The sequence below is a fragment of the Mytilus trossulus genome, chromosome 11, assembly GCF_036588685.1.
Source record: "Mytilus trossulus isolate FHL-02 chromosome 11, PNRI_Mtr1.1.1.hap1, whole genome shotgun sequence".
Classification (NCBI taxonomy): Eukaryota; Metazoa; Mollusca; class Bivalvia; order Mytilida; family Mytilidae; genus Mytilus; species Mytilus trossulus.
The window spans coordinates 61,729,080-61,756,670 of NC_086383.1; the positions used below are offsets into that span (position 1 = coordinate 61,729,080).

A 27,591-nucleotide genomic window follows, 5' to 3' on the forward strand; every position below is an offset into this window, starting at 1 on the left:
ATATTGGCAAACTGAAAAAGTAATGACGAAAACGTATAGACAAAGGTTTTTTTTAAATATGTCAATGGTTAAATTCTGAGGTTTTAGAAAGTTGATCATCAAATGACACTAAATTAAAATGTTTAGTGTATGTTAACGATATATGTTAATGTAAACATTATAAAAAAAACTTTTTAAGCATTATCAAACAATAATTCAAAAGCTATTAAACAAGGCAAACAAAGTATTACAACAGTAAAATTAGGACGTCCTTGTTTACTTGGTTATTATAAAGTACTTGATGAGGTTCTAGTCTTCTGGAAATCATGCGTTAACATTCCTTTTCAAATAAATATAAAAATGTCTCATTTCATATGAAGATAAATGAAAGTGCAGGAGAAACAGAAAGTATTTATATATTGCAGCTGTGCTATTTGCGCAGTCAAATTGCATTGAACCAATATGCATAAGTGATATACAGTCATGCTCTCTGATTGTATATCGCAAAGTTTATAACTTTAACAATGGTTTTCCGTAGAGATTGAAAACATTATCAAACAAGGTATTTTTTTATTTCAGTTTCTAATTTTACATAGTTCAATTAAATTTATTAACATTCCTTTTCTTTTAAATGTGTGTGTGTCAATACATTTAATTTAGTACTGTACGTACCTTTTCATATCGATGTCCGACTGAACTGCTATATAACCTTTTACTGTAACTTCCGGATTTAACATGTCTTTAAATTCAACTCTTGCAAATGTGAATGCTACTTGAAACTTTTTTTCCTAAAAAAGTCCATTTTTACTTGACATTGGAATTAAACATATGAAAATAGTTTGCAATATATAAAGTTATTTCTTATCGATGCAAAACATTAATTTTCTGACATGATGTCCATTATAATGTTTATATATATACATATAAATATATTGATGTTTAGACGAGTTGTATATACATAATGTACACAGTTATGTATCACCATCACTGCTGGTGATCCGATGGATAAATCTCCTGTAGAGTGTCACTGGCTCAGACGTACTTATAAATATAATTATTTTCTGTGACTGTATCTTACATTAATTTGAAGGATCCTTTACTAACGTTAATTTAGCTGATCTGTAAAAATAACATATCCATGCCTTATATATCATGTACTGCAGTACGACGCTAGATTAAAACTGTCGCGGAAAGGAAACACCCGGCCACCGGGAGCTATATTTTTATGAAGCCCAGGTGGTCGTGTGGTCTAGCGGGACAGTTAAAGTGCATGCGATGTGGTGTCACGATATCTCAGTAGCATGGGTTCGAATCCCGGCGAGGGAAGAACAAAAATTTTGACAGATCTAACATTATTTGGTTGATGTTTAGAAGAGTTGTATATATAAATATAAATTTTATTTGGCAATCGTCAATGGCAGTCAGCAGGGTTAAAGAACATCAGTTGTTCGACCTGTTAGTCAAATGCGTTTTGTTTAAATATACTTTTTCACTCTTTTGGTCTTTTGGAAAATGTTGTTTGTGCTGTTTTTAGACCCTTCTACAACGAAATTTGTTTGACATGCACACGTATAAAAACTGCGGTTTTTATCCAACGCAGTCATAGGTTTGAACGTGGTTTTCAATTTAGACTCGTTTATATTTTTTGTTTGGGCATGTATCATATTTTCCCTCCGGTTTATATGATCCGTTCATCCTATATATTGACTCTTAAAATTCAAGAGTTAATCTAAAAATGAAGGTACTTTCTCTAAAAATGAGGGTACTTTTTATATGGCCTTCCAAATACCGTTTCGATCCCTAACATCACTGAAGAGACATTGTCGAAATCCGGATATGGTGTATCAAAGAAATATTGACACCGAATGTTTATGGCACAACATCCTGTCCACAAGTTAACAATTTTTTTTTTTCTGTGACGTATTAAATTTATATTAGGATCCATTTTGTTACATCTTGTGATCAATTTTATTTGGCAATCGTCAATGGCAGTCAGCAGGGTTAAAGAACATCAGTTGTTCGACCTGTTAGTCAAATGCGTTTTGTTTAAATATACTTTTTCACTCTTTTGGTCTTTTGGAAAATGTTGTTTGTGCTGTTTTTAGACCCTTCTACAACGAAATTTGTTTGACATGCACACGTATAAAAACTGCGGTTTTTATCCAACGCAGTCATAGGTTTGAACGTGGTTTTCAATTAAGACTCGTTTATATTTTTTGTTTGGGCATGTATCATATTTTCCCTCCGGTTTATATGATCCGTTCATCCTATATATTGACTCTTAAAATTCAAGAGTTAATCTAAAAATGAGGGTACTTTCTCTAAAAATGAGGGTACTTTTTATATGGCCTTCCAAATACCGTTTCGATCCCTAACATCACTGAAGAGACATTTATTGTCGAAATCCGGATATGGTGTACTAAAGAAATATTGACACCGAATGTTTGTGGCACAACATCCTGTCCACAAGTTAACAATTTTTTTTTTCTGTGACGTATTAAATTTATATTAGGATCCATTTTGTTACATCTTGTGATCAATTTTATTTGGCAATCGTCAATGGCAGTCAGCAGGGTTAAAGAACATCAGTTGTTCGACCTGTTAGTCAAATGCGTTTTGTTTAAATATACTTTTTCACTCTTTTGGTCTTTTGGAAAATGTTGTTTGTGCTGTTTTTAGACCCTTCTACAACGAAATTTGTTTGACATGCACACGTATAAAAACTGCGGTTTTTATCCAACGCAGTCATAGGTTTGAACGTGGTTTTCAAATTAGACCCGTTTATATTTTTTGTTTGGGCATGTATCATATTTTCCCTCCGGTTTATATGATCCGTTCATCCTATATGTTGACTCTTAAAATTCAAGAGTTAATCTAAAAATGAGGGTACTTTCTCTAAAAATGAGGGTACTTTTTATATGGCCTTCCAAATACCGTTTCGATCCCTAACATCACTGAAGAGACATTTATTGTCGAAATCCGGATATGGTGTACTAAAGAAATATTGACACCGAATGTTTGTGGCACAACATCCTGTCCACAAGTTAACAATTTTTTTTCTTTCTGTGACGTATTAAATTTATATTAGGATCCATTTTGTTACATCTTGTGATCAATTTTATTTGGCAATCCTCAATGGCAGTCAGCAGGGTTAAAGAACATCAGTTGTTCGACCTGTTAGTCAAATGCGTTTTGTTTAAATATACTTTTTCACTCTTTTGGTCTTTTGGAAAATGTTGTTTGTGCTGTTTTTAGACCCTTCTACAACGAAATTTGTTTGACATGCACACGTATAAAAACTGCGGTTTTTATCCAACGCAGTCATAGGTTTGAACGTGGTTTTCAATTTAGACTCGTTTATATTTTTTGTTTGGGCATGTATCATATTTTCCCTCCGGTTTATATGATCCGTTCATCCTATATATTGACTCTTAAAATTCAAGAGTTAATCTAAAAATGAGGGTACTTTCTCTAAAAATGAGGGTACTTTTTATATGGCCTTCCAAATACCGTTTCGATCCCTAACATCACTGAAGAGACATTTATTGTCGAAATCCGGATATGGTGTACTAAAGAAATATTGACACCGAATGTTTGTGGCACAACATCCTGTCCACAAGTTAACAATTATTTTTTTTCTGTGACGTATTAAATTTATATTAGGATCCATTTTGTTACATCTTGTGATCAATTTTATTTGGCAATCGTCAATGGCAGTCAGCAGGGTTAAAGAACATCAGTTGTTCGACCTGTTAGTCAAATGCGTTTTGTTTAAATATACTTTTTCACTCTTTTGGTCTTTTGGAAAATGTTGTTTGTGCTGTTTTTAGACCCTTCTACAACGAAATTTGTTTGACATGCACACGTATAAAAACTGCGGTTTTTATCCAACGCAGTCATAGGTTTGAACGTGGTTTTCAATTTAGACTCGTTTATATTTTTTGTTTGGGCATGTATCATATTTTCCCTCCGGTTTATATGATCCGTTCATCCTATATATTGACTCTTAAAATTCAAGAGTTAATCTAAAAATGAGGGTACTTTCTCTAAAAATGAGGGTACTTTTTATATGGCCTTCCAAATACCGTTTCGATCCCTAACATCACTGAAGAGACATTTATTGTCGAAATCCGGATATGGTGTACTAAAGAAATATTGACACCGAATGTTTGTGGCACAACATCCTGCCCACAAGTTAACAATTTTTTTTTTCTGTGACGTAATATATTTATATTAGGATCCATTTTGTTACATCTTGTGATCAATATTATTTGGCAATCGTCTATGGCAGTCAGCAGGGTTAAAGAACATCAGTTGTTCGACCTGTTAGTCAAATGCGTTTTGTTTAAATATACTTTTTCACTCTTTTGGTCTTTTGGAAAATGTTGTTTGTGCTGTTTTTAGACCCTTCTACAACGAAATTTGTTTGACATGCACACGTATAAAAACTGCGGTTTTTATCCAACGCAGTCATAGGTTTGAACGTGGTTTTCAATTTAGACTCGTATATATATATATATATACAACTCGTCTAAACATCAACCCAACAATGTTAGATCTGTAAATTTGCTTTGGTTCTTCCCTCGCCGGGATTCGAACCCATGCTACTGTAATATCGCCTGCACTGCGGCCGTCCCGCTAGACCACACGACCACCTGGGCTCTCAAAAAAAAGAGCTACGCTGGCCATGTGTTACCTTTCCACGTCAGTTTTAATCTAGCGGCGTACTACAGTACATGATATATAAGGCATGAAGATGTTATTGTTACAGATCAGCTAAATTATCTATAGTAAAGGATCCTACAAATTAATGTAAGATACAGTCACAGAAAATAATTATATTCATAAGTACGTCTGAGTCAGTGACAACCCTTCTACAGATGTATATATATAAAAGGCTTTTGGGTCTACGGAAAGCCAGTACAGGTGGCTCGGGAAAGATCTTGGATAGTTTAGGATGTTTTTTGATATCTTTCCAACTTTCGCGGATAAGGTGAGATAAGTTATCAAATTTTGGATGGTAAGTCAACACAAACGGCACCCTCCTGTTGACCTTTTTGACTTTATATTGTAAAAGTTCGTCTCGGCTGATGTTGCTAGCACGAGAAAAACCTTTATCAATGTCTTTCCTTTTGTAGCCCCGATGTTTTAGGTGACCGCGAAGTTCTTGTAGTCGTTTTTTGGCAACATCGTTGGTGGAGCAAATTCTTTTTATTCGTATGGCCTGGCTGTAGGGAATGCTCTTGGTGCAATGTTTAGGGTGACAACTTAAAGGAGACAGATATTGATGTTTGTCTGTGGGCTTGCAATACAAATCTGTAAATATGTTTCCATCCCTCAATTGCGTTGTAGTGTCAAGAAATGTGATCTTAGAGTCAGAGATTTCATATGTGAATTTTATTGAGGGATGGGCATCGTTGGCATGTTGAATAAACAAATTTAGTTCTTGTTCAGTATTATCCCACTTCATGTCAATATCGTCAATAAATCGGAACCAAGAAAGTGGTTGATAAAGAAAAGAATTGAAAATTTTCTGTTCTAATTTCCCCATAAAAATATTGGCATAAGACGGGGCCATCTTTGTTCCCATTGCTGTTCCATTAACTTGGAGAAAGTGTTCACCATTGAATGTGAAGTTATTGCATTTTAATACCAAAGTGAGGAGCTGGATGAGACATTCAGTTGGTGGATGTAAGGTGTTACGAGAGTTCCAGACTTCCCTACAGGCCTCAATACCATCGTCATGGGGGATGTTAGTATAGAAGAGGTAACATCAAGCGAGACAAGGATCGTTTCAGGTGGGAGAGGGTTCAAAGATTCCATTTTTTTAATATAATGTGTTTTGTCTTGTATATATGATGGTAAATTTTCTACATGTGGTCTGAGATGAAAGTCAATAAATTCTGATATTTTCTATGTAGGGTGGTCATTGGCGGAAACAATTGGTCTACCTGGATTATTGACTTTATGTATTTTGGGCAGAAGATAGAAGCGCCCCGGCTTTGATTTTTCAGGTTTTAGATATTTAAATGTGTTTTCATCAATATGTCCCTGTTCACACATGTTTTTCAGGTTTGTGGTGATATCTTTGTTAAATTGAGGGGTGGGGTCAGAGTCTAATTTCTTATAAAATCTCTCATCAGAGAGTTGACGTTCTGCCTCTTGAATGTAGTCACATCTGTCCATGACGACAACAGCGCTCCCTTTATCTGCTGGTTTTATTATAATGTCGTCTCTGTTTTTAAGTAACCGCATAGCTTCGTTTTCTTCAGAAGATAAATTGTTGAATGTTTGGGAAGTAGCAGTGGACAGATGTGTTACGTCGGATTTAATTTTGTCAATAATATGTTCTAAAGTAGCACATTTACTGGGTTTAGGAATCCATGAACTTTTTTTCCTGATTCTGGAATTCCCAGATTCAGGAAAAAAAGTTCATGGATTCCTAAACCCAGTAAATGTGCTACTTTAAATTCCCAGATTCAGGAAAAAAACGAAGCTGTGCGGTTACTTAAAAACAGAGACGACATTATAATAAAACCAGCAGATAAAGGGAGCGCTGTTGTCGTCATGGACAGATGTGACTACATTCAAGAGGCAGAACGTCAACTCTCTGATGAGAGATTTTATAAGAAATTAGACTCTGACCCCACCCCTCAATTTAACAAAGATATCACCACAAACCTGAAAAACATGTGTGAACAGGGACATATTGATGAAAACACATTTAAATATTTAAAACCTGAAAAATCAAAGCCGGGGCGCTTCTATCTTCTGCCCAAAATACATAAAGTCAATAATCCAGGTAGACCAATTGTTTCCGCCAATGACCACCCTACAGAGAAAATATCAGAATTTATTGACTTTCATCTCAGACCACATGTAGAAAATTTACCATCATATATACAAGACACAACATATTATATTAAAAAAAATGGAATCTTTGAACCCTCTCCCACCTGAAACGATCCTTGTCTCGCTTGATGTTACCTCCCTCTATACTAACATCCCCCATGACGATGGTATTGAGGCCTGTCGGGAAGTCTGGAACTCTCGTAACACCTTACATCCACCAACTGAATGTCTCATCCAGCTCCTCACTTTGGTATTAAAATGCAATAACTTCACATTCAATGGTGAACACTTTCTCCAAGATAATGGAACAGCAATGGGAACAAAGATGGCCCCGTCTTATGCCAATATTTTTATGGGGAAATTAGAACAGAAAATTTTCAATTCTTTTCTTTATCAACCCCTCTCTTGGTTCCGATTTATTGACGATATTGACATGAAGTGGGATAATACTGAACAAGAACTAAATTTGTTTATTCAACATGCCAACGATGCCCATCCCTCAATAAAATCCACATATGAAATCTCTGACTCTAAGATCACATTTCTTGACACTACAACGCAATTGAGGGATGGAAACATATTTACAGATTTGTATTGCAAGCCCACAGACAAACATCAATATCTGTATCCTTTAAGTTGTCACCCTAAACATTGCACTAAGAGCATTCCCTACAGCCAGGCCATACGAATAAAAAGAATTTGCTCCACCAACGATGTTGCCAAAAAACGACTACAAGAACTTCGCGGTCACCTAAAACATAGGGGCTACAAAAGGAAAGACATTGATAAAGGTTTTTCTCGTGCTAGCAACATCAGCCGAGACGAACTTTTACAATATAAAGTCAAAAAGGTCAACAGGAGGGTGCCTTTTGTGTTTTTACCGAAAGTTGGAAAGAAATCGAAAAACATCCTAAACTATCCAAGATCTTTCCCGAGCCACCTATACTGGCTTTCCGTAGACCCAAAAGCCTTAAAGACTTTCTGGTGAGAGCTGAGTTATCCTCTCCAGCAGGCTCTTCGTCAGTGGGCTCTTGTAAGGGTTGTGGAAACCAACGATGTCTGACTTGCAAACAAATACTGATTACCCAGACTTTTAACAGTCACTCCACTGGTACAGAATACACCATATTTTGCAATGTTAATTGCAAGACTACAAATGTTGTGTATCTCCTACAGTGTAAATGTGGTAAACAGTATGTTGGCGAGTCAGAACAGCCGTTTCACAAACGAACCAACGGTCATCGTAGCGACTACCAATGCAAGCCAGACCTCCCTCTTAGTCGACATTTGAGATCCCCTGGCCACACTAAGGCAGATCTCAATCGACTGACCATTACTATCATTGCCCACAACTCTGCTTGGTCTAGGGAGGATAGACTTACTCGGGAAAGATTCTGGATAAGAAAATTAACAACTTTGGCACAAAATGGGATAAATGAAAAGATGTAGTTCGACATCATGCAGTGCTTCACATCTGGGTTATACTACTTATTATTACAGTCTCTGTTTCTATTTCTTTACCTTTCTCATCTCTAAAATAAATCTGTTGAATATAACAATTTAGATTGCTTAAATTTTTGAGGGATGTATAAGTACCAAGCCACGTTCAACTAGTTTACTTTAGTCAAATTTTATTATTATATTTTAACGGCCGTTGGTGTTAAACATATCAGACTCTAATGTAACTATACTACCGTTGTCAAATCTGAAATATTGACAAATTTAGACCGTTCAGTGCTGTTTATTTGGAATTCTTACTGACGCAATCTTTCGTGTAACATTATAATTATAGATACCGTTAAAGCTTTGGAGTTGTGCTAGTTCATATTGCACATTATTTTTTATTATTTAAAGCATATATTTGAACTCTCTGATGTAAATAGTCATATAACCTATGTCGTGTTTAACACATTTTTAGAACTGTGCAAGCGTCTTACCTGATGTTCGGTTTGACCTTTTTAATTGTATAAACTTCAAGATTGTAACAGCTTAATCTAAGTAGACTGATAATTGATTCATTCAACATCACAATCATATATACTGATGAAGGATATCTGTTATCCGAAATATTTATAAATAATTACATTTATAGTTTTTTTTTTGTGTTATTGGTGTTGTTATGTACACTTTTTAGACGTTTATATAATTTATTTTATTGTGTACATGTATCGTTACTTGTAACGATCCAGCGCCCTCGTGGGGAAAATCGTTGACTATTATTCAGACGTTTTATATATTTTGTCACTGACTCAGACGTACTTATGAATATAATTATTTTCTGTGACTGTATCTTACATTAATTTGTAGGATCCTTTACTATAGATAATTTAGCTGATCTGTAACAATAACATCTTCATGCCTAATATATCATGTACTGTAGTACGCCGCTAGATTAAAACTGACGTGGAAAGGTAACATATGGCCACCGAAAGCTCTTTTTTTGAGAGCCCAGGTGGTGGTGTGGTCTAGCGGGACGGCTGCAGTGCAGGCGATTTGGTGTCACGATATCACAGTAGCATGGGTTCGAATCCCGGCGAGGGAAGAACCAAAAATTTGCGAAAGCAAATTTACAGATCTAACATTGTTAGGTTGATGTTTAGACGAGTTATATATATATATATATATAGATAATTTAGCTGATCTGTTTATTATTTTCTGTGACTGTATCTTACATTAATTTGTAGGATCCTTTACTATAGATAATTTAGCTGATCTGTAACTACGTTCAAACCTATGACTGCGTTGGATAAAAACCGCAATTTTTATACGTGTGCATGTCAAACAAATTTCGTTGTAGAAGGGTCTATAAACAGCACAAACAACATTTTCCAAAAGACCAAAAGAGTGAAAAAGTATATTTAAACAAAACGCATTTGACTAACAGGTCGAACAACTGATGTTCTTTAACCCTACTGACTGCCATTGACGATTGCCAAATAAAATTGATCACAAGATGTAACAAAATGGATCCTAATATAAATTTAATACGTCACAGAAAAAAAAAATTGTTAACTTGTGGACAGGATGTTGTGCCACTATATATATAAGTACGTCTGAGTCAGTGACAACCCTACAACAGATGTATCCATCGGATCGCCATCAATGATGGTGATACATGGCTGTGTACATAATGTATATACAACTCGTCTAAACATCAACCCAACAATGTTAGATCTGTAAATTTGCTTTTGCAAATTTTTGGTTCTTCCCTCGCCGGGATTCGAACCCATGCTACTGTGATATCGTGACACCAAATCGCCTGCACTGCAGCCGTCCCGCTAGACCACACGACCACCTGGGCTCTCAAAAAAAGAGCTTTCGGTGGCCATATGTTACCTTTCCACGTCAGTTTTAATCTAGCGGCGTACTACAGTACATGATATATAAGGCATGAAGATGTTATTGTTACAGATCAGCTAAATTATCTATAGTAAAGGATCCTACAAATTAATGTAAGATACAGTCACAGAAAATAATTATATTCATAAGTACGTCTGAGTCAGTGACAACCCTACAACAGATGTATCCATCGAATCGCCATCAATGATGGTGATACATGGCTGTGTACATAATGTATATGCGAGTTTATATATACATTATATACACAGCCATGTATCACCATCATTGATGGCGATCCGATGGATACATCTGTTGTAGAGTTTTAATCTAGCGGCGTACTACAGTAACACATGCCCACCGAAAGCTCTTTTTATGAGAGCCCAGGTGGTCGTGACGAGTTGTATATATATAATATATATATACAACTCGTCTAAACATCAACCCAACAATGTTAGATCTGTAAATTTGCTTTTGCAAATTTTTGGTTCTTCCCTCGCCGGGATTCGAACCCATGCTACTGTGATATTGTGACACCAAATCGCCTGCACTACAGCCGTCCCGTTAGACCACACGACCACCTGGGCTCTCAAATAAAAGAGCTTCCGGTGGGCATGTGTTACCTTTCCATGTCAGTTTTAATCTAGCGGCGTACTGAATTAATGTAATATACAGTCACAGAAAATAATTATATTCATAAGTACGTCTGAGTCAGTGACAACCCTACAACAAATGTATCCATCGGATATATATATATACGAGTCTAAATTGAAAACTACGTTCAAACCTATGATTGCGTTGGATAAAAACCGCAAATTTTATACTTGTGCATGTAAAACAAATTTCGTTGTAGGAGTGTCTAAAACCAGCACAAACAACATTTTCCAAAAGACCAAAAAAGTGAAAAAGTGTATTTAAACAAAACGCATTTGACTAACAGGTCGAACAACTGAAGTTCTTTAACCCTGCTGACTGCCAGTGGCGATTGCCAAATAAAATTGATCACAAGATGTAACAAAATGGATCTTAATATACATTTTATACTAACCCTAACCCTAACCCTTACAGAAAAACATGTTTTAACTTGTGGCCACGATGTTATGCCACAAACATACGGTGTCAATATTTTTTTAGTACACCAGATCCGGATTTCGACAATAATGTCTCTTCAGTGACGTTAGGGATCGAAACGGTATTTGGAAGGCCATATATAAATATTTATAATTTAATAAAGAGCAAATATAACGACGCGATTACATTTCAGGTCAACATTCATCACTAAAAGTAAACATTTTGAATGACAAACCGGACAATTACATGATAAAATTGTTTTGTTCAAATCTCAATTGTCACTGCACTGGTACACAGTTGTATTCAGGTGACATGCTCAGGACCACCTCCGGGTGCGCATTTTTTTTCTCTGCGCTAAATATCAATTGGTTGAATTCGGCTTTAATCTGTTCTTTGGTCAAGTTACTGTCTCTTTGACATCATTCTTGATTTCATTTCAATGATGTTTTGCAACCTTATTTATCATGTTTATACATTTAAAACTAGAGGCTCTAAAGAAGCTGTGTCGCTCACCTTGGTTTATGTGCATATTATACAAAGGACACAGATGGATTCCTGACAAAATTGTGTTTTAGTGTTGGTGATGTGTTTGTAGATCTTACTTCATTGAACAATCTTGCTGCTTACAATTATCTCTATCAATAATGAAATTGGCCCAGAATGTGAATGGAAAATATTTTGTAAAAATTTACAAAAATTACAAAATTTATGAAAATTGTATAAAAATTACTGTAAATGGCAATTACTCCTTATGGGGTCGTTTGACCACTTTAGTTATGTTGACTTATTTGTAGCTCTTACTTTGCTGTACATTATTGCTGTTTACAGTTTATCTATATCTATAACAATATTCAAGATAATAACCAAAAGCTGCAAAATCTTCTTAAAATTACCAAATAAGGGGCAGCAATCCAAGAACAAGTTGCCCGCTTGATCAGAAAATTTTAGGGCAGATAAATCCAAACTTAAGGAACAATTCTATCCACAGCAGATTTGCTCTAATTGGTTTAGTTTCAAGATATAAGCCAAAAACTGCATTTTACCCTATGCACTATTTGTAGCCATGTCGGCCATCTTGGTTCGCAGGCGGAATCATCAGACAAATTTTATAAACTAGATACCCTAATGATGATTGTGGAAAAGTTTGGATAAATTTGTCTTAGTAATTTCAGAGGAGAAGACTTTTTTAGAAGATAACAAAAATTTACAAAAAATTGTTAAAAATTGGCTTTAAAGAGCAATTACTCCTTAAGGGGTCAACTGACCATTTTGGTCATGTTATCTGATTTGTAGATCAAACTTTTCTGAACACTATTAATGTTTGCAGTTAATCTCTATCTATGATAATATTCAAGATAACAAACAAAAACGGCAAAATTTTCTTAAAATTACCAATTTAGGCACAGCAACCCAACAACAGGTTCTCCGATTCATCTGAAAATTTGCTGGTTTCAGAGATTTAAGCCAAAATCTACATTTTACCCCTATGTTCTATTTTTAGCCATGGGGGCCATCTTGGTTTGTTGGCCGGGTCACTGGACACATTTTTTAAACTAGATACCCTAATAATGATTGTGACCAAGTTCGGTTAAATTTGGCCTAGTAGTTTCAAAGGAGAAGATTTTTGTAAAAGTTAACGACGACGGACGACGGAGGCCAAATGACGCGAAAAGCTCACTTGGACCTTTGGGCCAGGTGAGCTAAAAAACGAACCTCTCTAGCTATTTCATTTTCCTCTAGATCATTGCTGAAAAAAACAACATTTGAAATCAGGATGGTAAAATACAAGCGCATGAGAATTTTTCCTATCAAATATCTTTTCAACACTCAATCAACACCAATTTTGTCAAAACTTTAAATATTATATATAATTACCTTAGCTGTATTTGGCAACACTTTTAGGAGTTTTGGATCTCAATGCTCTTCAACTTCGTACTTTATTTGGCTTTTTTTAATTGTTTGGATTCGGGCGTCACTGGTGAGTCTTTTGTAGACGAAACGCGCGTCTGGCGTATATATAAAATTTATTCCTAGTATCTATGATGAGTTTATTGTACTTGATACTTTGTCTAACATTGCTAGTCTCTTGTGACTTCCGTATACGCCATCAACAATCTCTACCAAGCACCCTTTGGATTTGATAACTATATGTTGATAAGTGTAAGCAGTCATTAGAATATAAAATCATCTTATATTCTAGTGAATACAAACGTTCTTGCAAAATTTCAGATGGTATGTATACAGCATTTTAAGGTATCTAACAATTTAATACACAAAAATACTGAACCCCGAGGAAAATTCAAAACGGTAATTCCCAAATCAAATGAAAAAATAAAAAGCTCAAACATATCAAACGAATGGATAACACCTGTCATATTCCTAGCTAGGTTTATGAAAAACTTATTTCAAATCTAGGTAAATCTCTCACTTGCATGACAGTAGAATCAAATTCCATTATATTTTATAAAGATGTGAAACAAAACAGACACAATAGGTAAAAGTGTCAAAAAATGGTACAGCAGTCAAAACTGTTTTATAATCTTCAGGTAGTTCATGGGTATAGAATAAAATAACAGAATTTTCTTATACTTTGCCAAAATGAAGAATTCACCATGCTTATTTCAAATAAAATATCAAAAGTATGGGTCACAGCGCTTTTGTTCAAGGTATGAGTCGTTCAAAAGTACCAAAATTTGCTTAGATTATTATTAAAAATACACATAAAATACATATAAAACTTTGAGACAGAATTTGTAAGTAGAATATGAGAAGATAGGTTTTATCATATATCTTAAGAGAATAAAAAGACAAAAATTGTGTCACCGAACTTGTTTTCTTGCTACAATTAAAGAATGAAAAATTCTCTGTAGATCTAGTGTAAATTTTGTACTTAAAAAGTTATTTCCCGTGATATGGTTTATTTGAAAAATCAATTCTAACAGCACATTTATTAGGTATTTGTTAAAAAAAAATCGATAAGAAAATTAACAAGTTAAACTTAGTTTTTTTTATATAAATAAACAGTGTAAATAGTTATCAAAGGTACCAGGATTTTGCTAAAGTTAGGTATCTAATACAAACAAGATAAGTCTTCCAATATGTTCTTCAATGTAATGTTAATTGAAGTCGTGAAGGACTTATGATTAGCCCAAAATCTCATTCCTGTGAAATGAGATGTCATTCACATGAATTTCACCTCAAAAGGTGAAACTCATGTGAATTTCACATGAAAATCACGTTAATGTTTTTCATTTGAAATTCACATGAATTTTCAAAATAGAGTATTTAACATAATATCTTAATTTTAAATTTAATCAAAATCATGAAAAATATCAAAAAATATTTATGTAAATTTCACGTGAAATTCATGAATAAGCTCGATTGAGGTGAAACTCACGTGAAATTTGTCATGTGATTTTCATGTGAGATTCATGTGAAATTCATGTGAGCAAATTTTGCCTGTGTATATAAAAAGTCCTCAATATACCTGTTTACAAAAACAACAGTCTGGTTCTGTTCTATATGAAGACGTTTCTTCAGTTCAGACATCGTTTCCTCCCCACTTATGAATACCGTCAGTTGCTGTAATCAGATATTTAAATTTTGATTAATTGCAATAATTATGCATTACATGTCTGATCTATTTTTCTATCATGTAATTAAAAAGTTTAGCTGATTTTCATAGTTATCTCTCTATAGTGTTAGGTACAATCTTAAATTTTAAACAATTATTTTTTTTTTAAATCTTTAGTTTTAAAGACTATCTAAAAGAAAGCAAACGTAAGCGTCACTGATGAGTTTTTTGTAGACGAAACGCGCGTCTGGCGTATATACAAAACTAAGTCCTGGTATCTATGATGAGTTTATTTTCAACCACTGGGTTAATGCCACTGCTGGTGGAGATTTATTTCCCCGAGGGTATCACAAACCCAGTAGTCAGCCCTTTTTGTGCTGACATGAATTATCATTGATATTGTTAAATATGTAAATTAGCTGTATACAAAATTGTGATTTTTTTGAAATAATAAGGCTTTTCTACCTCAGGCATAGATTAACTTAGCAGTATTTGGCAACACTTTTAGGAATTTTGGATCGCAATGCTCTTTCACTTTGTACTTTATTTGGCTTTTTAAACTTTTCGGGATTCGAGCGTCACTGATGAGTCTTTTGTAGACGAAACGCGCGTCTGGCGTATATGCAAAATTTAGTCCTGGTATCTATGTTGAGTTTATTAAATACAAAAACCTACGATGTTCAATATATAAGATGTTTTACCAGGAATCAGAAATGTTGACAATTCTATAACCGGACCTATTCTAAAATCTTGAAAAGCTAAGCAACCACTTTAACTGAAATGAATTAGTATTTGATGACTTACTTCCTCAGCAGCAACATACTCACTGTCTTCTGAATAGCTGGAAATGAAATTTCAACAAAATAACTATATGGGAATTTGTATATGCACAACACGTATACAAAAATGATAAGAAGCGATGCTCAAATAAATATAGCCTTTAGATACGTTGGACTCAGACGGTTATTTACCGTTTAGTTTTGGATTTAAAAGTTCTTCAAATGTTAAGAGATCTTTGCCTTTCAACGTATTAATTTGAGCATCTGTGATAAAAAAAAAATTAACATGAATGGCGTTTATGACGTTCAATGTAAGCATTTGTCAATGAGATGAATATCCGAGTAATTTGTTTTTTATCAGTTAATGGTTAATGATTAAAATCCCCTGTCGTATAAATGACACAACATAACAAAATGTGCAACAATGCACAAAAACAATAATCCTGGCCTTTTTTATGACAAAACAAAAAACGAAAAACAGACAAAAACTTAGTGTATAGTCTTCCCAGATTTGATGTTTAATATTTTGTAACACTATAATTTTTTTTGAAATATATGAAATTAGACAAACGGAGGATTGCAGAGAAAATTGAAAATATAAGTCGAAAGAAACTAACAACACTGGGGTCATCTCAGATGCTCCTGAAGGGTAAGGAGATCCTGGTCATCATATCGCATCTCTCATGCTGCTCATGTTAGTACAAACACGGTGTTATGTCTAATTTGACAGTTATATTCGAAAGAAAGGAGATGAGATTGTAGTCACGACAACACTGCTGGAATGTTGATACATACAAATAGAAAGTTCACAAATAAACGAACAAAATACCAGTTTAGAAAATCAGATCATTAAATGGTTCACATCATTAAAATTTAGTACAACTAAATCCACGAATAAACCCGTGTCAATTCTAGTATCTGCCTTCTTAAGCATTTATTCATCCTTCATACATGAACATAGTTCACTGTCCTGATGCCTCTAAAATGACATAAAGTATCAATCGACTTACGTTGAAGAAGGAACAGTTAGTTGTCTGCCTCCATCAGATCTATGGTTTTCACCCTGTAAGAATGGAAATTAATTTGTTAATAAAAATATGGATGTTTTCCATGTAAGAAAGATTTATATATCTATATATATATATATTTGTGACAGATGAGTGTTTTCGAACGAAACATCAACTCCCAAATTAAGCATACTTTGTAACAGTCATACCTTTAACAAAATTAAGCTTAAATTTAGCTGTGTACGATGCTCGATGTTTAGCATGTGTTATAAAAATGCATTCTATAAAGCGAAAGTAAAATGTTAAAGTCTAATTCCACTTATTAGAAACGACAAATTACCGTATTTTCTTTTTCTTTTAAATCTGTAACTTTGATATTTTACTGAATGTGAATTCACAAATGACGCATGTAATGGATGGGACGGCTTATGTGTAAACTCAACCAGTTTCGCTCTTTTTGGAGCTAATACGATTCAAGCAATCTGTTCAATGTTTGCACCTCTTCTAAATGCAAAAGTAACTCCTTTTTTAAAAAAAAGAGGAAGTTTACAGTTTTTTCCGACCTTCTATTTTTTTTTAAATATATTGTTGTAAAGTCAGAAAAAAAACAAAGGTAACGAAAAACAGCCCGGTAACAACCGTTGCGGGATATTTGTTTTGAGCGAACAGTCAGGTCACCAATTCCTATTTCATTGGCGAATGAAATGTTACAAAAATAAAGATTTTGTCTTGTTATATTTTCCTTAATATCTTTTGGACTTTTTTTTATTTCTCATGCTTATTGGTGTTTTTTTCTATAATAGTGTTGACCGGGATTAAACACGTGTCACAGCTTACCAATCAAAATTGGTGATATAAGTTGTATAATTGTCTTTAAGATGTGCGGCATATTTGTATATAAATAGCCTGTATTCTTTATTTAATTGTTATCGTTGGTACCAGCATTTCTTAACTTTTAATATTCATGATATTGTATGGAATACTACTCATGTCCTTATATTGAAGTCAAAAATACATTTATTAACCGACCATTTACCTTCAAACGAGAAATAGGAACATAAGTTAGTTTTTAAAAGTTATAATCATGATATCATCAAAATAAATATATTTTTCAAAATTAGCACGATCATTTACATAATTGTGAAAGCAGAAATAAGAACATTGTTTAGTCATCTGCCTTTAACAATATATATTTTTCTCATAAAATTCGAGATCAGAAAAATTATAATCACCTCCCTTTTTAAGTTAAAAGATCATTTCCTAAGGTAAATTGATATCAAAAGTAATGTCTTACAAATTATATGAGCCTGTTTGTTCTTTAAAACATTCAAAAAAGTTTATACATATGCGAAATACACGTTACTTTGGGGTTATTTTTTTGTTCCAATAAGCCTTTTGCTAAGATAATTTTTCATGCTTTCTATGTTATCTGGTCCTAAACTTTGTTGAAATCCGTCCATTTTTTTTTCAAATATCGCCAACATTTCTAATCTTGATCTATTTAGGATGTAAAACATCAACGCTTAAGAATAATAACATTAACTGTACCAATTTTCTTGCACCAGATGCGCATTTCGACAATACATGTCTCTTCAGTGATGCTCGTGACCAACATATTTGAAGTCCAAAGCTTATATAAAAGATGAAGAGCTATAATCCAAAAGGTCCCAAAGGTATAGCCAAATCCGTGAAACGTTGACACAAATAGTTCTTTTCAACTTATTAAAATGTCGATTTGTCTTGTAACATTGAACTTTATAATTGGAACAAAACATGGCCCTTACCGAACCTACTCCGATCCGAAGGGATGATACTACTTTGTGGAATTTAAGGTTAATCCAGGTACGGCAATGTTTTAGTTGTAAAACAAACTTTGTAGGAAATCTATAGTATCTGCAAGCTACATGAATATGTAGTTACGTAGATACAGATAATGGTTTATATATTATATATAAATACATTTTTGTTGGATCAGTTTTGACAGCAAATGTGTCCTCCTGAACAAAATTCACAGTATACATATTCAAGTATAATCATATGAGAATTTAAAATCTGAGACTTAAAATTGTGGTACTTCATAACTTTACATGCGCAATGTCTATCCTTCCTTTCTTCTTTAAAATATGACTATATATATATATTTACGTCAGAAGGTAAACACTTATTTTCAACATGGTTATGAAGCTCATAAACTGCTTAAAGGGCCGATAACGAATAACCCCCAACCTTTTGTCTGAAATTTTGTAATGAAAATATTTTTTGGATCAAGTTTTAGAAAAAGAATATTTTTACACCCCTTAACCATTTCGGAGATCTTTCCAATATTCCACCAAGACTCAGCCACATATCCATGCAAGAAAAATCTATGTTTGTGAAATGTACACCAAAAATGAAATGTGTGGAAACTGCTTCAAGAGATTTTGTTTATCAATGTTGAAATCACTCAAATTAATCATTTAAATAAGAATTTGTCTATAGTACACGGATGCCCCATCAGCTGATCAAGGACTTTTTTAATTCTATTTGCAATACATGTTGATACTATTTTATAGTCTACATTAAGTAGTGAAATAGGCCGCCATTTTTTTAGAAAATGTTTAGGTTTACCATCTTTGGGTAGACAGGTGATAACACCTTGTGTTTGTGAAATTGATAATTTACCTTCTTCAAATGCTTCTTTGAAAGAACGCAGTAGGAAAGGATTAATGTCATGTCAAATTTTTTTTATAAAAATCAGGTCTAAATCCATTCAGACCAGGAGATTTTCCATTTTTCATATTTTTTAATGCATTATGAATTTGTGAGCTTTTAAGTTCCCCATCTAAATTAACATTTTGTTCATCAGAGAGAATGTTGATAACGGGTTTTTCAGAGAAAAGAAATTAGCTCTGTGTGTATTATTTATAAGTGTTTTCTTGGATGAATATAGATTCTCATAATATAACTTTTGTTCCGCACGAATTTTTGATTGATCAGTGATAGTTTCACCATTATCTAAAGTTAATTTTTGTATTACTTTGTCAATATAATTTCTTTTCTCTAGATTACAGAAATTTTTTGTACTTCTCTCCCCTTCAATTTGCCATTTTGCTTTTGATCGCATTATTGCTCTTTTATTCTAGATTCTCTTAACGACCTTAACTGACGATCAATACGTGTAATTTCTTCCCTTTTATCATTGATATTTTCATTATTGTTCAAATGGTTCAATTGACTTTCTAGTTCTTGTTTTTCCCTACTGCGTTCTTTCTTTTTTAAAGATGAATAAGAAATTGTTTTTCCTCGTATCATCAGTTTTAATGTTTCCCAAAACAGTTGGTCTGAAATGGAAAATTCTATTTCTTCCCTATTTTTAGAATCAACTATTTGATATTGATCATACAATCAGCAATACAAGTTTTAGTATTAGCAATAATTTTTTTGTCGTACGATAAAGCATTGTTAAATTTCCACGTCCCTTTGCCTTTTTCATTTGTATTAAATTGAATGGAGAGAGATATATGTGAGTGATCAGACCTATATGCAACACCAATATCACACGAGGTTATCAGTGGTTGAAAATCAGATGAGACAAGGAAGAAGTCCAGTTTTGCCTGCTTCCTGTTTGGTCCTCCCCAGGAAAACCTTTTTTTCTCTGGGTATAATTTCCTTTAAACATCAACCAGATATATTTCTGACATCATTGCATTAACCTTTTTTGAGCTATAGGATTATTTTTATGCAAATAATTTAAAGTATCCATATCATAACTTTGTGGTAAATTCCAATCATCCCCCACTTTTACTAAAGTATTACCAAAATGTTCAATATCTCTTTGGAGTATTTCATAAAAAAAAACTGGTTTGTCCTCATTGGGTCCATATACCACTGCTATTGTCATTCTATGAGGAAAAAAATTATATTCAGAATTGCATCCGCACTATCATTTGCTATGGTCAATAACATTAAAATTAGAAAGATCATATCATAGGGAACATGTGTACTTAGTTTCAAGTTGATTTGACGTCAACATTTTCAAAAACTACCTCGACCATAAACTTTAACCTGAATCGAGACAGACGGACGGACGGACGAACGGACAAACGAACGAATGAACAAACGGACAAACTGACAAACAAACGAATGAACTAACGGACGAACGGACGAACGGACAAACGAACGAATGAACTAACGGACGGACGATTGGACGAACGAACGAATGAACAAAGGGACGAACGGACGCACATACCAGAAAACATGACACCCATAGATAGGGCATAAAAACACGTGAAGTTCTATGGAAACTGCATATAGACATATGTTAACAATCAATGATAAATTATAATTGTAGAAATGGTGTTGTCCAGGTTTTACATTGTTCCATGGGGTGGGGGCATGGGAAAGAGAGGTTCTTACTTGAAATGAGTTGTATGTAGGTGTTTCTGGCATTTGTAAATATTATTAGTTTTATAATATAAAGTAAGGACATGGAAAACAATTCACATGAAAACGTATAATTTCGTTGTTGATTAACTGTAATTTTTTTATCAGATATCCATATTTCTTAAATCTATTTATCTCCATAAGAAAAATCATATTGAATTTCATGATAGTTATATTTTAGTCAAAATCTCATATACTTTGTTCTGTAAATATTTTTAATATATGGAAAAGGTAAAAAAACAGATGTCACTGCTACTTATCTCTACCGAAAGGGGTTGTATTTTCCCTTCCCTCTACACACACACAACCATAATTGGAAGATGGTAAATCTTGTTAGTAGTTAAAGCAATCACAACCTTACTACTAAACTGGATATGGAACTGCTTACATTAATGTTATTCCGTTAACCATTTTGCATCTATTCTAGGAAGGATTTATACTTTTTTAACTGCTTAGCTTAAACCACATAACGAACACACGATTTACATTATCGGAACCACAAGGTTAAGTAGATTCAATTAAGTTCATCAAAATAAAAAAAACACACGTCATTGTTTGTTTATTCTGCTCCAATAATCTTTTCACTCAATGAGATGTAAAAGACATTATTTATTTACAAAAATCCAATTCAATCAATTGAATTTTGTGTCTTGTAATATGTTATTTTTATTTTCCTATGAAGGCGAATGATTTTGTGAAATTTATTCGTGTATCAATAAAAAAAAAAAGGTGTTTTGAAATCCTTTGTTACGTATTCATTGAAGTGAATAATTTTGATAACATCTGTATTGTGTAATAGTTAAATTACATGTGTAATAATGGTTAGTCTTAATTTGTTTAACCCAATAGAATCAGAACTACATGTGCTTAAAATAAGTTGTGGTGTCAACTTTCTTTTGACTGACACCAACGATGATGTGTTATTTTTATATTCTTGATCATATATCAGAATCGTTAAATATCCATCAAAACGTGTTTCACATAGTCATGTGTCATTCAAAATAAAATAAAAAGGTCTTTGATATTCTAAAATGTTACATTTAGAGATATACTTTTCTTTCTCTATAAGCAAGACTTGCATATACATGAGTAAGTAAATATTTCGTTTAAAACTTTCCCCTCGATCCATTGAAATATATACTCGTCGTCCTTTCGATGACTAAGGTATCCTCAATTTTTTTCATGGCTGACTGTTTGAAATGAAAACAATTTAATTAAAACAACATGATAAGAAGGTCTGCTATATTCTTAAAAGATACAATTTAGGAATTTCCTCTTCTCTTCCAATAAGCTAGACTTGCAACATGCATGTGTAAGGTAATATGTTATACAGAAGCAATGGTGCGAAAAAATGCATGTGTCAGTAGACATATTAATGTGTAATTTTTAAAATGAAATGAAAACAGGTATCCATGTGTATACTTTTTATCTTTTTGACAGGATTACATCATGTGTATCCTGAATAAATAAGTTAACTTGTAAGTTTTACTTACATAATTGAGAGGAAGATCTTCTTCCATTATAGTCCTAATAGTCAGTGATATTGTGTGGTAGTGATAAGCGTTATGACATGCATTTAAATATCATTGATAATACATATAAATTCAAGTGTACATTTAGAAGTCGGAAGTAATACAACACCTAGCTGATAACATGATAACCTTCTTCTTATATTATAATAGTTTAAATTATTGACAGGAAGCAAGGTAAACAAATTGAAGGATTTAAAATTTTATTTGAAATCGGATCTCTAAATTTGATTTCCTGTAAACCATGTAAACGAACAGCTATAAAAAGAAATGTGAAAATCTTTTTAGAATTTTAAGTTTTTTGTTCGTTTGTAGATTCAAATAATTATACACCGTCTCGTTCCTGTTAACCGACTTTCATAGTACGTCACACCCGCTTTCAAACACACAGGACCCGATTAAACGTTTCCCTTGAATTAACAGATGAGGAAAATATTTATACATTTTTTGGCGAATAAACATTTAAAGGTCCTAAATATATATATATATATTGAGTATTTCAAAGCACCATTCATTTTTGTTGTTGTATTTTTTATGTTTCTATTAAATATATAGAAAAAAGAGGTTTCTTCATTACTTCAGCATGTAAAGTTTGTAAACAAAACAATGGTCAAAATTTGATTGGTTAATCAGATAGCTATGAAATTAGGTTTAAGCCACTACTTTCGTCATAAGAAAATGCCTATATTACGTCAGGTATATGACAGTGGTAATCCATTCGTCTAACATGGCTTTTATGAAATTAAGTTTGCTTTAGTGACACAGTTTGACTGTGATGAATTGAAATTGATGTTGAAAGTTAGATTCAATTAAATTGGCTTTCTTAACTAACATCGGTCACATGCGGCGCTCAGAAGATATTTTGTAGAAAAATAGATAGACAAAAAAAACATTCAATTTTGAATAGTGTTTGGGCGACAATAGTGCTATATGTTATATCGGTGCTTGCATTTTGTACAGAGTCAAACTATTTAAAGATCTTATCATATTACTGATTTCACTTTCAGATATATTAGTTATGTTCTGGTTTTTAGACTGGTATCTCGAATTTGACATAGTTGGTTATCTCAGTGCCAGAATCTTAAACAAAACTGGACAAGTTCTATGTTTCAACTCATCGATATTCAAGAGCTTGTAGCTGCTACTCAGACTTCATAATATTAACTGTGATTAAGCAGAATATTAATGAAAAACAGGGTTATGTTAAAAACACTTGTCATCCAATTTTCTTTAAAAAAAAAGCATTAGCAGATAAAAAGAACTTGTTCATATAAATTCCGTAACAGCTTCAAGAATAATGCCTGATGATCTTAATATATAGATTCTGAAAAATCAAGTTTTTATCGTCTTTATTTCGTGTTATGGTGTTCTGTTGATTTGCTTTTGTATATTTATAATCTTTGCGGCGTTTTCGGTAAAATTCGGTTTTTATATAGCTTGCTGATGTATCATTATGCTATGGTATTTTGTGTATGTTTGTCTTACATATTTATTATTCGTATGTAAAAGTAAAGATAATCAATCACCCAGTTCATGTGTTGGTTTAAGTTTAAAGCAACTATGTGCATATGTTTTATTTGTTTTGCACAGTTAGGCTTTGCACTCTTACTGTCCCTATTCTATATAAATATTCTTGTAATTCTTTTTAGATGCATCAAATTACAAATGTAGAAACATAATCTTGACTTATATACAATTTGTCATAATGTACATGTGACCTTACTTTTTGTAGAGTTGATGCTATCGTGTGACAGACACACTATTCGTAATTTTATTAAGCTGTTCTTGTGTACTTAGATATAGGAAGATGTGGTGTGAGTGCCAATGAGACAACTCTCCATCCAAGTAACAATTTAAAAAGTAAAACCTAGATTAATTTTATTTAGTTTTTGTTATTCTTTGGATAATATGTTGTAATTAACTTTTATATCATATATTGGTGAATTGCTCTGTACTCAGTGTTCCTACATTTATTTGTACTGAATTTCCATCTTGAAATGTTGTCATTTTAACGGTATCTTTAGCATTGCCATCGAGAATTGAAAATAGTCTACAAAAGTAAATGCCTGTGCCAAATATGAATATTTGTTTTCTATTCGTTTGAATTATTTGAGCGTTTAATGTTATCATTTTTTGTATAAAGATGTCCCGTTTTGATTTTTTTTATGGTTCAGTATTTTTGTCATTTAACTTTTTTTATTCCATATACCAGTATAACTCATAAGCCGGTGAAAGTTTACACCGTTGCATCATTGTTAGATAAAATAAAATAAAAGAACATGCATTTTGCTTTCAATTCTGAAAATCCAGAATAATTATCAATTCATTTCGTATAAGAACTAAACTTGTCTCCCTTCTCCATTTCCATTCTCAATTTTTATGTTTTTTTCATTTCATTTTGTTCTAAATTATCATTCATATAAAAGAAAAGAAAAAAATCAATTAAACAATCACACAGAATACAATGAAGGTGTTATCCATGTATTCTTTTACAGTACGTGTAATATGCAGTTAAACGAAGATAAAGAGGCATGTGTACTTGTGCGTTTTGAATTCGGTTTCCAATGTCACCACTGATAAGTCGAGGTACTCAATGCCTAGTTGTTAAAGTTATTAATGAATGGTCTCTACCCTGAAGTATATAATTCATTGTTGCTTTCAAAGCAAATGCAGAACGATTGAAAATGTTTCGTATGTGACTACTGAATTATATTTTTAAACTAGTTTGTGCTTACACGAACACTACGACGAGTGCCCCACTGGAGCAGGAAAGACTGCATGATCTACTTACCCTTTCCTTTTGGGATCTCAACAAGTGCTTGTTAGCGTTCGTGTTGCTCAGTTTATGGTTCTCTTTGTTGTGTTTTGTGTTCTGTTGTGTGTCTATCTCTGTTTTTCCTGTTTAATCATGGGTTGTCAGTTTATTTTAGCCCCATGGTTTTTTTTATCAATATAAATATCAAATTTTTCTGATTGATCTAATCCACAACTTCAGTTTTTCAACCTAGATTCTTTTAGAAAATTTAGGTTAAATTTGGTTTATTTTGCATATTTCATTTCACAGAAGCAGATTTTTCCGACGACGATACATTTACCATTTATTTATTTCACCATTCAATATATTTACGAATATTCACTTATGATTACTATAAGGATCCAAGTGGTGAGGTTCAATACCTGTTTTACAGATGCCAACGCAAATGTACCAATTCGCATAACCACAAACTTTGGTGAAGGATTAATTACTATTCTGGAGTCCCTGAATTTTGAAGGGGTTCGGGTTGCTCAGTCTTTTATTTTGTCATGTTTCAAGCAAAAATCAATTAATCAATATAACGACAACACTGTTATTTCGTAGTTCGTTGTTTTAAAACAATAAATTCATTTTTTTCCATCTAAAAACGATTTGTATAATGCGCTGAACTACTCATGGCTACCATCTACAAGGTCTAACTCAAAATGTGGACATTTATTTGTTAAGGGGGGTTTATAATTTGATTTGATAGCTTCAGATCTAGTCACTGATGAGTCTTATGTAGACGAAACATGCGTCTGGCCTACTAAATTATTATTCTGTTACCTTTGATAACTATTTACTAACTAGACCAAATCACTACTTAACATTTCAATTCATCACTCATTTCTGTTCTAACATTAAATTTTATTCCTAGAACGAATGTCGGTGTTGGTGTGTGTCATATTGATAACCTCAAATGATTGTGGTTGCTGGATTTCAAATTGGGAGATGATGTGTTTGTTGACAGTGTTTCTCATCTGATCATACTTTGGATTTAAGCTTATTGACAGCATGTTCAATTTTACCACATCAAATTTTCTGGTACATTATAATTCGCCGGCAGATGAATTTTGTACATGCTTTGTTTTGGCGTCACAAACGTTACCAGAATTACCAGAACCACGACATAAGACAATACTTATTTCTGGATTTAATAGTCATTTCCTGTTCGTAAACTGATACAGTTTTGTCTTCATATGTAAACATATACAGGCGTTTTTTTGTTCACATACAAAAATCGCAAAATAATCGGAAACAGTAAAAAATCGTAGATACCTATAAACCATGTACATGTTGTACTGAACATTCTTTATAAAAATCGATTTCACACGCGAATAAAAACTTAACAATGAAAACCATAAGCAGTGAAAATTGTACGAAAACACATCACTCGCGGATATTGCTTGATTTCTTTCTGATATGATTTATACATAACGAGTTAAGCTTTCTTGCACACATGACTGTTTTCCGACAAGTGCTTTTTTTTCCTTATTTCAATCCCATGCGTATCTATGAAATAAAACTGTGTAAAGAAACGTAACTCAATTATTAATTGTTGCTGCATTCAAACAAATGTGAAGAGTTTCATCAAAGAATAATTGATATTCAAATTTTATTGATACACTAGTTTCCTTTGGTCCCTTGTAAAATCAACAATGTCTCTACCTGAACGTTTGTGTCTATTAACAAAAGAAATAAAAATAAATCCAAGTGTTCGTGTTAAAACAACCATAACATTACAAGACATCAACATTTTATAGATTTTTCAAAAGTCGAAGACACGTGATAAGCTGTGTTAATGTGAATTACTTCCTTTTTCCATCATTATAAAAAATGAGATGAAAAAATAAATTCAATTTGAAAAAAACATATCTTGAAAGAAGCATAAACGTCAAAATATTTCTTGTGTATATCAACTCGCGCTTTTTTATGCATTTATCTGTTTTAGAATTGAATCGTATCAAGTTATATTTCTTCCTACATGTATTTTAGATTTTGAATTTGAACCTTCTTGTATTCTTTGATAATAGTCAATGTATTCTTAAATCAAAAATCAAACCAAATCACAAATAAGAACATTGGCAAACAACTGTAACCTTAATCATGTTATGATTTATGATAAATGATTTTGAAAAGAAATTTGTAAAAACCAAAGAGTTTAAACCTATCTGACAATTGATTTGATTACAGTGTTTTTACATTTCCGATTGCGAAGTTACCTTCCGGATGATATATGTATATGGGT

At 32.9% G+C, this 27,591-nt stretch overlaps 1 protein-coding gene across 1 annotated transcript; it reads right to left on the bottom strand.

Moving 5' to 3' along the window:
- Positions 1-625: 625 nt before the first annotated feature.
- LOC134690529 (uncharacterized) lies at positions 626-22,650 on the bottom strand. The gene is made up of 6 exons (XM_063550495.1): positions 22,514-22,650; positions 16,602-16,654; positions 15,617-15,653; positions 14,726-14,820; positions 12,952-12,985; positions 626-767 (listed from the first exon to the last, which is right to left on the bottom strand). The coding sequence occupies exons 1-6, from the start codon at positions 22,538-22,540 to the stop codon at positions 636-638; spliced, it is 378 nt and encodes a 125-aa protein (XP_063406565.1). The 5' UTR covers positions 22,541-22,650; the 3' UTR covers positions 626-635.
- Positions 22,651-27,591: the final 4,941 nt, after the last annotated feature.